Source organism: Lepidothrix coronata, unplaced genomic scaffold (genome assembly GCF_001604755.1).
Source record: "Lepidothrix coronata isolate B3197 unplaced genomic scaffold, Lepidothrix_coronata-1.0 Scaffold47, whole genome shotgun sequence".
NCBI classification, from domain to species: domain Eukaryota; kingdom Metazoa; phylum Chordata; class Aves; order Passeriformes; family Pipridae; genus Lepidothrix; species Lepidothrix coronata.
Window position 1 is genome coordinate 5,270,432 of NW_016690227.1, and position 14,884 is coordinate 5,285,315.

General features: G+C 34.1%; 1 protein-coding gene across 5 annotated transcripts in view; it reads right to left on the reverse strand.

The window, feature by feature from the left end:
* Nucleotides 1–14,884, reverse strand: part of PTPN3 (protein tyrosine phosphatase, non-receptor type 3) — a 93,775-nt gene that overhangs the window by 62,492 nt on the left and 16,399 nt on the right. For 4 of the 5 annotated variants that reach the window (XR_001874792.1, XM_017814919.1, XM_017814918.1 and 1 more), the window contains exons 7-8: nt 9,586–9,706; nt 5,412–5,499 (exon numbers count right to left, since the gene is read on the reverse strand). Coding sequence is in view for 4 of the 5 variants with exons in the window: in XM_017814919.1 (XP_017670408.1) it covers nt 5,412–5,499; nt 9,586–9,706 (209 nt within the window). In the remaining variant the exon portion in view is untranslated. Of the gene's footprint in view, nt 1–5,411; nt 5,500–9,585; nt 9,707–14,884 lie in introns of those variants that run through there. The other variant, XM_017814920.1, reaches the window with a different exon arrangement.

Here is a 14,884-nt window from a genome sequence, read left to right on the forward strand (position 1 = left end):
ATTCTTAAGGAAAAAATTCAACAACATATTTGAGCTTTGATTTTCATGCCTCTCTTTCCTTTGATGTTATCTAATAGGTATTCTAAATTTCATTCATTAAAACAAGTTGTAAAGTTCATCCTATTACACTAGATAATCTTTAGGTCAGTATCAAACTAAATTCGCAAGTCTAGCCTTATTAATTTCAGCATAAGAAAGAAGTTAAAGTACTTCCCAAGATCAGTTAGATAAATGTCACAGAATTTTGGGAACTGAATACAAATTTCCTGATTATAAGCAGTTTAAAAAGAGAGGGGAAATAATTCCTTATTTTTTCAAAAAAAAGGTCTTAGCAATAAAGACTGACAGGAGAGATGACCACAATTTTGCATATGAGAGTATGTTGGAGAGATATACACGTATACATGAATCTTTGATACACTCAACTAAATCCATTATTAACTAAACAAAAATGGTGCATTTCCTTAATGCTTAACTGGGAAAAAAAAAATCATAAATTTATAATGTTTTCCAGGTATTGAGATACTCAAGAGAAAACACATTCTTCCATAGGAGCAGACATTTGAGTTTAAAATAAATAAGAATAAAAGAGAGGGAGGAGGATTCCGGATGGTCAATTTCAGTATAAGCCCTCATTGATGTTACAGAAGTTAGAAATATTGGCTTCCTATTTCTTATGATCAATACATACTAATATGTTATTACACAAATTTCTAAACAGAGCTCAACACCTACATAAATCCACATGTAAGAGTAGAACCCACTGTTTAAAATATCAGGTTTGACTCAAAAGCAGTTTCAGACTGTTTTGTAAAGGATTGCCAATGGTAATGGATTCTCTGAAAGCCTTCAGTAGCATAGCTGCTCCTCTAGATGGTACTCTGTCCTCAATTAATATATGGTTTTCCTCCATGTCCAATCCCAATTTCTTTATATTAGTAAGGTACAGAAGAATAGAACAGGTAGCATGTGTTCTGACAATACTGTAGAAAGTCTACAATAAATCCCTTAAAAACAGTTGAATAGAAGTGATTCAGGCATATGAATGAGTGAAGCTTAACCTAATTTGCAAAGTGATTTATAAACCTTCAGTGAAATACCACAGTAGTTCACAGAGAATGAGCACAACCTGTTTAATACACAGTGCATTAACACTGAATTCTAGCAAGATGAGAGGAATATCAGACCTGTCCCTGAGAGAATAGAAAAAGAAAATCAGTAAATAGGTAGCAGGCCAAATACACTCAAAGTAACCCAGAACCCTCAGCACACTACTGCCTCACTTTGCCAAGAACTTTTGCTAGAGGAGTTGGTTGAATCTTCATTGGAAGAAGCTCCCAAAGTGCCAGTTTATGCCAGCATAATACAGGAATTCAGAACTGACACCCCTTTATTTTAATGTTTGGGGAGAAAACTGAGGTATTTCAGAAGATGAACTGCATGTAATTAAGCTGTCTCTGTCTTGAAAAACAGCTTTAGGAGAAAGAGCTGAAAATTGACACGATTTAGCATAAATAAAGGATTAGCTAAACATTTGATAGGGATTAATTAGGCTAAACTACTCTATTTTCTCCAAGAGTTTTGTCAGAACAAAGTTCATTCCTTACCCCTCTCTGCACCAGTACAAACCACTAATCTCCCATGCTATTTGTTATTTGTTATTGTAACCTAGATCTTGGACTAGCATAAAGAGAGGGTCTCCAAAAGAAATATGATGTTGATGTGCAGTTATTTCCCTTTCAAAATATCTATGCTGTTAAATTGCACAGCAAAGAAATAACATGCATCTATTTGTAAAAAGAAACAGGTAACATGAAAGAAATAATAATAAAAAAAAGTTGTAAAGATAAAAAATTATGCCAAAATTATCATGAGCATGTAGCTCATTAAGTGCTGATTCAGATTTGATTTAATTTACCATTACCATCTTGATTTTGGTAGATATGGAAATAATACTGATTCAACAAATCTCCTATCTTTGAGTCTCTGAGTAAAAATAAAAGATGACAACAGCAGACTAATTATTGAGCCAATGAGATAGTGGTCCAGAGTCAAAAGGAGATTAGGAATTCAAGAAATGTCAATACAGTTTTAAGATATTAAATTCACTCTCCTGAGTTTCATAAAACTATTTCATTTTTAAATACTACAATTTTAGCAGTTCAGATTTATCATCAGAAAAAAGCAGAAGTGTTTGCTGACAAAAACTGAGCTCAGATTAAAGTTCCATGTTTAGCAAGTTGCTAAAAAGAAAGCTCACACTCAGCTTCTGAAAAATATTTAACTTTGTATCATGAAAAGAAATGAGGAAATTATATATTCATCTGGTCTTCAAGAAACATTATCCAAAAGTATTCCAAAAGTATTGGAAATACTTTTTTGGAAAGTATTCCAAAAAATACCCTCCAAAAGTATTCCACTCTCAAGCAGCAGTACAGGAGCACCAGCTTCTTCTGGCCATTGTATAAGAGCCGGGTGTTACCTGGTACTTCTGCCATACACAATCTAAGAGGACTAAGACTAGCTTAGTAGTAAAGACCTCAATCATCGGAATCCACAGATATAAACCCTTTCACAAAGCCACAGTTTAATTAGCCCCTGCCAAATCTGTTCAAAGCACTAGGATGTGAGAAAACTGGAAGGGTGATTTAAGGAGCAGTACTAAGTAGGGGGAGGATATCAGGAGGCACTGCAAACATCTGTGCCAAAGCAGGGGTCTAACATGGTAGCCTCTGTGAAGAAGCAGTATATTTGGGGAGAAATCTAACCTTCAATGCAAACTTCTTATAGGCCTTGAGGAACATAATCAACAATAACATGTTGGCTGAGAGGTTTACCTCATGGCACTCAGTCTATATAATGACTTGTAACTGATGTTTTGTAAGTACAAAATTCCAGAGACAACCAATTACAATCCTACTAATAAATAACGCCTCTTCTCAGCCTGTGGTGCCTTATAGCTAGAGGATTTCTTGGATCAGAAGCTTTTTGTATGTTTAATGGACCCCAGTGAATCATTCCTCCACTGACTGTCTAACTGCTCCTGATACCTAATTCACCTTGGTCGTCCATTAAAATATCAGTAATGCCTACAGTTCAACTGCAGCCATATGAAAAAAGGTCCTTTTACTTAAACCTGTCACTTTGCAGGTAGACTGAAGTTTTGTAAATCTTTTAGTACCAAAGCAAAAAAATAAAAGTAAAAAAATTAAAAACTGTTGGCTATTCACATTTTGCATGCTATTCACCTGCTACAGAAGGCTTTTCCTTAAGACATTCATGATTATTATATTTCTCTGTACTTTTCTTTTTCCATTACCCACTTTGAGATAAGGAAGGGAGAGGAAGAATGAAGCTTAACATTCAAATTATATCAAAACTCAGATTTAAAAGGTAGCATGATATTTTCTGTTTTGTTTTCTATTACCTTCCTAGCAGCTTATAAATGTCTAGATCTTCAGTTCAAGTGCCAGAAAAAACAGATCACTTCAAACATTTCATGCTTCAAAAAAAATTGAATTGTGATGAAAATATTATTTTGGATTGAAACAGTAGCAAGACAGTCTGCATTTTAGCAGTCTGGAATAGACTAGGTTGATTCAGATCATACAGTTCAGTGTCAGGCAGGGTAGGAGTTCATGACTAATATTCTGACAACCTGTGAGACTGAGGTCATTAAATATGAAACAATGCATTAGGGAAAAAAAACCAACAACAAAACACTGTTTAGGCAGATATCTTCAGAAGGTATTTCTACTGAGACAGAGCAGCCCAGTACACTGCAATGAAATTTCCTTTAGTTGAAAATGTCTGAGTCAACTTTATCTTCACTACTTGGCACTGGCATGATGACTACTGACATCCTGCATGTAGTTCAGTAGCCTACAACTCAGGAAGAATAATGAAAACCGGAAGAATTTTCAGAGATAGCATCTCATGAATATTAAGAGAATAGCCACATAGTGATAGTCTTGGAACTTAAGTTGGCTTATCAAAATACTAGGCTACAGTAGAAGCTAAAAGGTGTAGACTGATCAAATTAAGTGTATATAGGGAAATCTCAAGTGTAACAGTAAAGAGTTCATCAATAAAGCAGAAAGGTGGCAGATGACCCAACAGACAATGAACCTAGGCAAAGTCAAATTTAATAAGATGCCCATTTGCCATTTAAAGTTAATTACTTACTAGAAATCATGAAGGCTTTTACTAGAAATCATGAAAGCTTTTACATTGTCAGAAGACACAAGAACACAAGAAATTTCTTCATATATGCTACGTTACTTACACACAACCAATGCATGTGAAGGAAGATATCTGATCACATTTAACAGATGCCTCTCCTGATACTCATATGAGATGAAGCACTTTAATTATTTCCTTTCCTTTGTACTCTTCTGTATTTTTAAGAAAAGCCTCTACTGTTTGAGCATTTTATTTCATAATTTCAACGTAGTTACAGTGGCTTCACACAGGAGTACTTTAGGAATTCCTAGACATCTAATGCAACACTCACTTATCTGTGGTAGTATAAAGAAAAACCAGAAGAAAGCACCACGCTGAAGAAAGCAACTTAGTTATTGTATTCCTTCCTCATCATTACAGAAATTTATGAGTTTTTCATTAAAATTCTCAGTGTCAGAATTATTAGCAAAACTCAGAAAAATGTTAGAAAAAACAACAGTCATCTTCATTGAGGATATCATTCATCTGCAGTCACTTTATTTAGTTTTTATACTACAAGCTTTATGACAAAACAATTTACTATTAGATATAAGCACAAACGGTAACTTGTACACTGGAATGCAAATAAAAAAGAATTTTGGTGATTCGCCTCAAATGAATAGTGTGATCAGACAATTAAATGCCAGTAGCTAGTGAAATACTAGGGCATGTTTCTCATCAATGCACACCCTGTATATGAAAGATTTCAAATACATTTTTAGTAGTCATCATTCAGGCTGCTAAATACTGCTTAGATTTAGCCTGGTGTCAGGGAATAAAGGAATTTTAAAAGAAATCTCTATATTCTTAACACTTAAGAAATTAGTGTTAGAAATTCAGATTAATTACACTCGTAAAACACCTGCCAACTAACAGTAGAGAACAGAGCATTCATTTTCTTTTGTGCTAAGACATTTAGAAACTTTACTAAAACTATTAAGTAAAATATACTGTAGTAATGAAACAATTTATCTTAAAAAATACATTGTTACTCTTTCAAGGAGAGCTAGCTTATTTGGTTGAAATTCCAACACCTATGTTACACAGAAATTATTAAAAAATTACCCAACTCTTATAATTAGAAGGAACACCTGGTAAAGTCAGTACTTTTTTTTTTTACTGCTATTACATTCATGTGAAAAAAAAATATAAATTTATTTTCCAAGTGAAAAATTACAATATAAACATACTCTACCACTGTGCAATTCCACTCCATAGAATTCAAGTGTTCGTGCTATATTTATATAGCAGGACTCTGCTTCAGATTGCTTGAGGCCACTAAAAGAGGGGAAAAATAATAAATATGAACCACAGGCAAATAAAAAAAATTATATTGTATTTGTTTAAAGGCAGAAAAGGAGAAGAATCCCAAAGCCCACTGTCTGAGAAATAAATCTCATTAACTAGTACCACAAGTTCTTCACTGGAGAAAATCCTCCTAAAGTTCTATCAAAAAATTGAGCAAATTATACACAATGTTATTACTTTAACCATTCTGGACCAGCTCTTTTTAGAAAAATAATTTTTATCTCTTATGTTCAAAGGTATGAGGAAACCATTCCCCTAAAACCTTACTTTACAGCAAGAAGCTTTATCTGTAAATATTCTATATTACATGGTCCCTCAGAAGGAAGTAATTTAAAAGAAAGATTAGCAGCAGGAATGTATTAATAAAATAAAGGGGAGAAAGTAGATTAATAAAGTTAAAGTTATGAAACTCACCAAGGAAAAGCCATCTGAGTTTACCTACAATCTATAAGTCCTAAAATACTTCTTTCTCCTGCTGCTATGTGCAGCAAGACATACAAGGATTTGATCTTCTGATCTTCTAGAAAGCTTCTACAATTCTGAGACTTATACATTTTTTTAATTTTTTTTTTTAACAGACACAAAAAAATCAAAAATCCCCACACCTTCAATAATCAGGTTATGTACCCTTATGAAAGGATAGAATCTACTAAGAGTTTTAAAACCCAAAGAGTTCATCAGTGGTCCCCATTTAGCTGGTTCTCCCACGCAGCCTACTAATCATTCATATGAGAGGAATGCAACGAGGCCTTAACAAGATTCCTTTAGGTGTGATAATGAAAGTAGTCCTCTCCAATAAACTGCTAGGCCAAGACCTGTAAAGAAACAATCAGACAAGAGGCAGCTCTATCCTGGAATCTGCCATAGCCTATTGACATTGTGCTGTGCCCACAGTGATCCTGGACTCACAGCACAGAGCAGCGATTCGGGCACTACTACACCCCATTGCAGTAACTGTGAGAACAGAAGCTGAGCGATGCATGTAATACCTACACACACTTAAGCAGAAAAGACATCTGATATCATCTTGTCACATCTACAATTAAGTGCAGGTAAAAAGAACACTTTGCTAGGTAAGCTTCCAAAATTATATGCATCAAATTATGTTAATCAAACCCAATTTAAATAGAACCTGCAAAAAGCTGGCATAACATTGTGTTAAGAACTGCAGCTACAAAGGCAGTAATTCTCATTTTTTAAAGAGGTTTTAACTCAAAAGGTAGGAATCTATTACTTCCAATTAATATCCATCCTTTTAAATGCCAAGCCATCAAAACACTATGCCTTGAAACAGACACTTGAGGAAATATTAGATCATGCTCCAGGAAACTTAAAGCTATCTTGAACTTGAAAGCAATAGCCAGTAGTGTGGCTTGAGGATGTCACAATATTGGAAAAAAAAGAGCAAGGACAAAAAACAAAAAAATTATTATACTAAAGGATGCTGAATATATTTGCAAGAGTACATCAATTTCATTTAAAAAAAATTGATCAAGAACTTTGTTCAGAAAGTCTGTTGCATACCAACAAGAAACGTCTGTAAATGTTAATTCTCAATTTGCATATGCCATCCACACCTGACCTTGTATCTTAAAAGGCCAACAAGAAAAAGTATCTCAGCACAGACTTATGGGTTTTTTTGTTACACCCTCCTACTTAATCACAGATGAAATGAAACTTTGAGGTCCCTAAGCAGATGGTAGTTATTCGGTGAGATAAACAGGTAAGAGGAAACTGGTCCTGGTGTCTCTTCCCAATTTTTATAGCTGTTGATACCCAAGGCCTAACAAATCTTATCTGTCATATATATAAGCATCCTATGAAGCTTCAAATGCATCCTTCTCCTCAAACTGATGGCTGGATCTTGCAAGTAATACAAAAACTTTGTCAATTTGGACAATATTTTCATCCTAAGATCTCAGGCTGCTTATGCACTAAACAAGAAACAAAAAGGAAACCATGTTAGAAGAACCTACATACATAACCTCCCCCACGGTTTTAGGGATGAATACAGAAGAAAAATTTCTGAAGCTATACCAGTTCAATATGACAACAGTGACTTTCTCAGCAGTTATGTACTGTCCATTGAATAGTGTCTGATATGAACATGTTCAGAGACCTACTTCCTCAGGTTTTGCAAAGTAACATAAATCCTGGGTAACAAAAATCTTGCATCGAGACAAGACATAACTTCTCAAAACCGTGTGTTTCACCAATTCAAGCCTTTTAATCTTCCCTTGTGAAAGTTTCCTAAAGGACAGACACTAAAGAATGAAAATCCTGTAATCTAAGAATACTAATTCAAAGGTTCAATAATTTACAGATAACTTATATGGTCTACAGTAAATATTATTTGCTACAGATCAGCAGAAATCTCATTCCAAAGCAAGAATGTTCTCCTCAAAGGGTAAGAAAGTAAATTCTCCCCTTCTGTCTTTCCTTCCCAAAGGCCTGGTGAGCACCAGAACCATTCTCGTCAAGCATATTATGGCATTGAATTAGTCAAAACCATGTCTCAGACCTAAGTATTCTCTATACACGCCAAAGGAGTATGCAAGAAATACTGCCAGGATAAATAATAACTTGTCTGCCTCTCCCTGCACTCTGAATTAAATAGGCCTGAAGAGCCAAGTTTAAAAAAAGGTGTTAAAACAATAAATATTTCTTCTAGTCCAGTCTACTCAGTATTTTTATTCAGAACTTCAAATACCACAATCTACACTAATTCAAATACAGCAGTTAAACTTCTCAGTCATCAAGGGTTCACTCTGCCACAGTCACTCAATAAAAGCATTGATTTCATTGAAAAGACCAGAAAAGAAAGGGGTCTTTCCAACAGACTCCACCACATCTTAGGACCAAAGGTACCTTCTGGTCTCTGTAGGACATAACCAGTTTTATATCTCTTGCTACCATAGCACTAAAGATATGAGTTCAACCCAACCACTTCGAGTCTCTTCAGAATCTTCCCTCCAAGATGACTGCTTCCTAAAGACAAGCAGATTTATTTTTTTTCCTGTCCACAGGTCCCCCTCTAAAAACTACTGAGCCTACTGGAAACTGCAAATTAATATGGAAGGAGTAGAGGCATCAGCTGCTGTGTTTCTGAATATGAACTGCTATGAAAGCAATCAAGATTAGTATCTACAACAGAAGGGAAGTTGCAGTTAAGAGTTCAGTGGTTATCTCTCCTCTACTTCATAAATGCCAATGCATGTTCTGGACTGCTAGGGAACACGTGAAGTTCAGAACTATTCACTACACCCACTAGCAGTAAAAAAACGAGCGAGAGGTAAGAGTATTGAAAGACAAAAAAAAAGAGCTGAGGAACATTAGGAGGAGATGAAAATGGAAATATTTCAGGCTATAAATCAAAGAAACTAAAAGAGTGAGGAATTAGCTCTACTGCAGTTAAAATACAGACAAAGAAAACAAGTCCATAGAGATTTGGATTTCATTTTCCCGAATGTTCACAGACAATTTCTTAGACTGGCATATTTGCATTCGGCTTGCAAATATCTGATCAACACCTCTAATTCTAAAATTGCAGTCTTACAAGAGACAAATCATCAGGGTCAGAAAGAGTAATTAGCAGCACACTGGAATAATATGTTTTATTTATATTTGTGTATTTATACTACACTCATGAGAGTGGAGAGAAAGCACAATATTAATTGAAGTGGTTTATGGTTATGGTGGTTTTGTTTGTTTGTTTGTTTTTTCACACAGATAGACAAAAAATCTATAGAATTTGAAAAATGGTCAAATGTCCTTGTTCCTCAAACATCTAATACAGTGTTCTAGATGGTTGCCATTAATAATGTATAAGGCTAACTGATTTACTGGAGATTATAACTAGATATTTATTTAAATGTTTCAACACATTAACATTAAACTCTGAATATAATTAGGCTAGCACCTATTTCACTTAACAGAAGGTAATGAAATATAAACGGCTATTGTACCAAAACTACTAAGAACCTGAGTCTTCCTTTTAACATCTTGTTTTTTCTTTAAAAACTCAAGAGGTGAGAGAGAAGTAAAAGTTCATGTTACCTGTGTTGCTCATGTAGAGATTCTACTTTGGTAAGAAAATCTTTGTTCTGCTCTGGTATAAAGTTATAATTTGAGAGATATCCTGAATGATGCACAGAAGCATTATAGTCTCCAAGTTGTGCTGTTAGGAAACAAGAAACACATACACAAAGTTTTCATAGTTAATTGATCATTATTTAGAAAAAATTCCTTCTCATTGAAACACATACACATATGGGGAAGTGCAGGAACTACAAACTATTTTCCAACAGACAAGCAGTGTTGAACACAGTGAAAAAAGATGTTTTTCAAAATACACTTACCGTAATCTCAGGCACTGAATGACTCAGTAATTTATTTAGTTACTTATACAGCCCCACTTTTGCACCACAAGCTGTAACACCACCAGACAGGCATTATATGCCATGATGGCACAGATGTGCAGTACTGTAACATTAGAGAACACCAAATTGCTTCAGTAAGAGATGGTAAATGAAATCAATTTGATACATGTTTACTTGACCATAGTATATTAGAAGTCTTCAACAAGATCTGTCAATTAGAAAGCATCTACTCTTCACACAGTCAGGTAGAAATTGTTCAACTCCCAACTATGGTGCTGTCCTAGAAATTCAATTGTTAAAACCTTCCTCAGCTGAACATAAGTTACTTAACAAAGCATGTGAAATAACTGCTGATTTACACATAATATTACCTAGCTTCTACAAAAAGTATATATATGTTTATAGCCAAAAAGAAATTCTCTAAAACCTTTTTCCTTCAAGAATGATACTGATTAGTAGATATTTTCAAACAGTTACTGGGTAAAAAGCTAATTCCTATCCACCGTCAGTGGCATATCTGAAAAGCAATGAATGTAAACCGTAAGTTCATAGCCTCAGTCTGTGTAAGTTTTGTTTAAAATCTAGGTCAGCATAAGTTTACACCCTGGAAAATGTACACAAACCTTTTAGCTGTTATGAAGTAGCAAGGTTTGGGGCAGCAAGGAGACTGCTTCAAACAAATTACTTGTCTAATTGCCACAAATTTACCTAGTTTCAATTAAGCTACTAATTCAAACCTCATATTTCTTGAAATCTGTGTTTTGATTAAACAGTTGGAGATTAAACACCAAAAATGATGGTATGTATGTATAAGCAAATCACTCTAACCTGTACAAATCTGCTTTTTTCTGAAGAGTGTGAAATAATGAATATAAAGACTTAAGTTTCCCAGAAGTTATTTGTATAACTTGAAAATTAACACAAAAGAAAATAATTGATTGACTGCAAACAATTCAGCATAGAAAGCCCCTTAACTAAATCAAAGTTCAAGAGCATACTTTTAGGAATAATACTATTTACATTATTTTCTAGGAAAAAGAAAAGTATAAAAGCAATATTTAAATGATTCATGTTGAGGGATGGGGGTGTGCATCAGAAATAACTTACAGCTACAACAACTACAGAGGATCTATAATGCAGGGGATAACTAATATTTGCCCCTTATATATTAAAAAAGTATGATTTCTACGGCCCAGAAAACGGAACTACTGTGACACAGAACAAATCCCAGGCAACTGTGGTCTAAAGCTAATATTGTGGCACATCTAATTGTCAGCATCACGGCAAATATTTCAATAAAAAAGTGAATTATAAACAGTAAGTAATTTACTTTGAATGCAGATATTCCTGATTTGCTCTAGTCCTTTTTTTGAAAGGGAACCTGAACTTTAAATCACTTAGCAAAACTAAATATTTACCATTAGAACCAAAACATGTTTGAACATTTCTGTCAAATAATATTTACCTGAAGAAGAACATCATAACAACAACAATAAAACAAATAAACCACCAAACCAACCAACGAAAAAAACCTACCACAAAAAAACTAGACAGAAGATTCAGAATTATTACAAGAAGCTGAAGTAATTTTTAGGAATATCTATATATTAACAAAAGTCTAAGTCTGCCAAGACTAAGACTAAGGCAACAACAATAAAAACAAAAATTAAAAGTTTTTAAAACAAAGTAGGTATTCTAATAACACTGTCAAATAAAACACACAATTTCATAGATGACAGTAGTTGATTGAGGACCTTTTCCTTTACTAGTCATGAACACAACCCAGCTTTTCTATGAAATAATCTATGTTTTTAAGATTTGTTGCAGCTAGTTTGAACTACAATCTTGCCAGTGGGAAAAGGCCAGATTGCCAAGAATAAGATAATGTAGTTGTCCACTTCAATTTTATTTGCAATAGGAAAAGATATTTTTACTGTAATTTTACCTTCTCTAAAGAGGGCAACTGCTGTTCCTTCATACATTATGAGGTAGAGTCTTCTGTCTCATATTCCAAATATGAAGGTTGTTCTGGTCTTTTTTCCTCTTCCTCCTAGCTACCTGAGGTCATGCCAACAAGGGGAGCAATTTAGAGTACTACTTGCTTCTCCAACTCCCTAGACAACTGTCACAATTGAAGAGAAACTATAAATGCTGATTTGTAAACATCCTGGAAGACTAATGATCATGTACAGGATTTAATTATCCAAGTAGGAAAAAAAAAGTTAGGGCATATCAAGACATCAGTAAGAATGATAACCTATGATGTTTCTATCTCTTTACTGGATTTCTCTAGAAGAGAAAAGAGAAGAAGGAAATTTTAAAGACTTATTTCTAATCTGAGCTTCTCCTGACATAGCTTCTGTTCTGATGACATGAGCCAGCAGATACTCAGTGAAGATAAAGTTACAGTATAAAGAAAAGCATACTTTTACATTTCTCCATTCTAGACCACTGCTGCTTTTTAATACGTTATAACTGGGAAACAATATAGAGTAAAATGAAAGAAAATTGAACCAAGGATGAGCCAAAAAACCAAATAAAATCCTGCTATTTGAATGTCAGATCTAATATGAAAGGCTTCAAAGAAAAGAATTTGATAAAACATTCATTTAGAAAACCATATTTAATAAAAAGAAGACATTTGTTTTATAACTCCTAGTAAAAGAAGAGTGCGATAGCCAAGTAGCCATGTTGACATACCAAAACACTAGTTCTACAAGCTTCCAATACAATAAGAGTTTATAAATTCTTGAAACACAAATCAAGTCTTGAGATCATATATGTTTACACAGCATACGATCTGCCTATGCCTTATTGAAGCCTAAACAAGCCATCTATTCTTCAGACCTTTAAAAAATAATTTGTTCAGTTAGAACAAATGTGTACATTTTTGTCTCTGTCTCCTAGCAGTAGAAAGACTCCTGTGAAGGAAAGCATCAAAGAAAAGTGTTATTTGAATTTTTTTTTAAACGTACACATTTTAATAAGATTATGATACAGAGGAGGAGAAGACTAGGAAGAAGTCTATTTATGTAGCATTGATATATTTCAATAAGAATTCTATGGGCACAGATGCATCTTCTCTAGACAGAGAACCTCAAGTAGTAGATATACTGCTGAACTTAAGAAGATGACAAAAAAAAAGGTAAAAAAGAGAGCTTTATAGAGGGAAGATCTTACACATATGGAAGCAAAAAAAAGGCCATTGATGCAACAGCTTTTACAGTACTTGCTGAGGCTTCGTTTATACAGTGGGTTTTTTCCAAGAAATCATTGATAACTCAGTTTATATATTACACTAAGGTAGCACTGATCTCATTTCTGTACTCCACTACCCCAGGGAGAGGGTGCAAGAAAGACAGTTTGACTCTTCTTTGAGTTGCAAACCAAAACAGTGACAAACAGAAATTGCAGCATTGGAAATGCAAAATGAACTGGAAAGAATCTGAGCAACTTGATCTGACACTGAAGAAGCCCCTTCCAAGCCAAATTTGTCTGTGGTTCTTACTTACATGAAGTTATTGTTGACATCCAAGCTTTCTACTACATGATCAAAATAATTATTTGTTTGGTTCCAGCTTAGAAATTAATTTGGTTGTTATTTTGAATGCTAACAATACCAAAATACCACCTTTCAATCTGGCCCAATTTCTACAGCCCCAGAAAACATAATTTAAAAAAGATAAATCTTTAGCTTTGTATAACTTAAAGGTTGACAGATTTCTACTTCCCATATATGTGATGTTCTTCAAGGTACAGATGACATGTTGGTCTCCAAGTCTACAGAAGAAAAGTGGGTCTCCAATTCTACAGACTTTGCTTGTAAATAATAACTAAAACAAAATTTGCATACAAAGAAATAGCACCTATTTCTGCACATGGGCATTTCAAGTAACTACAGATGTGAGAAGGGAAATGTATGAATGGCTCACGGGGCAACCATGATGGGAAATCAGTTATAAATAATATGGACACTTTGGTCCAAAGGAATGCCTACAAAAGCTAGTCTTTGAAATCTAGTTTAATATCAACTTTCGAAAGACCTAAGAAGTGCACCAGAAAATAATCTAATCAAATAGCTTAGTAGAGAAAACCAAAGCAGTTACTGATTCTCAACAGTTACTACAAAGTATTCAGGTAGTAAAATGCTTCTGGAATTAGAAAATAATCTGCTACAGTAGAATTCAGTTTCTAAAAATGAACATAAAAACATAGATTATTATTAAAGAGAGACTAAAAAGGTTCATTGAGATGTAGATGTAGCAATTAAAGACACCATGTTGAAAATTGTTTTCAGAGAGAAATTCCTAAAAGGACCAAAACCCTCAAAAGGGAATGTTGAGAGAAGGAAAGGTATTTCAACAAGTGGAACCTGCATCCAAATAAGAACAAGAGCATGAATACTAACCCACTCAGCCAGTAAGTAATTTTGATGTCACTACTGGACAAGCAGAACTAGCTATCATGTGGGTAAAAGTAACTTGTTTTATAAAAGGAAATAATGCCTCACACTCAAGAGCCCTTAAAAAAATGTTCAGCCTAGACATGACTGTAAATAGCTGCTTATGACCACTTACGACAGCTGGTCATTTTGTGGTAAGACAGAATGAGAAATTAGGCATTAATAAAAACAAAGGAACACTTGTAGGGGAAAAAAAAGAAAACTATGCATACACAATGGTGGTCTCCCAGTTATTTACCACTTCAGAATGAAAAATGAGCCAGTCATTGTAATGTCCTTTATTAAAAGAATAAAAAAAATAAAAATCAGCAGCTCAAACCCTGGACACAGTTAAACAACAACACATAAAAAATAATCACAAGAAAAAGGAAGAAACAAATTAGAAAATATAAGCTATACTGAGTTGCTTTTTCTGCATCTCAAATACAACATGTACTTCAGAAACTATACTGACATAATAAAAAACAAAATTAATGAGAAAAGCAAAGTGTAATCCAAAGTACATTTTGAAAAA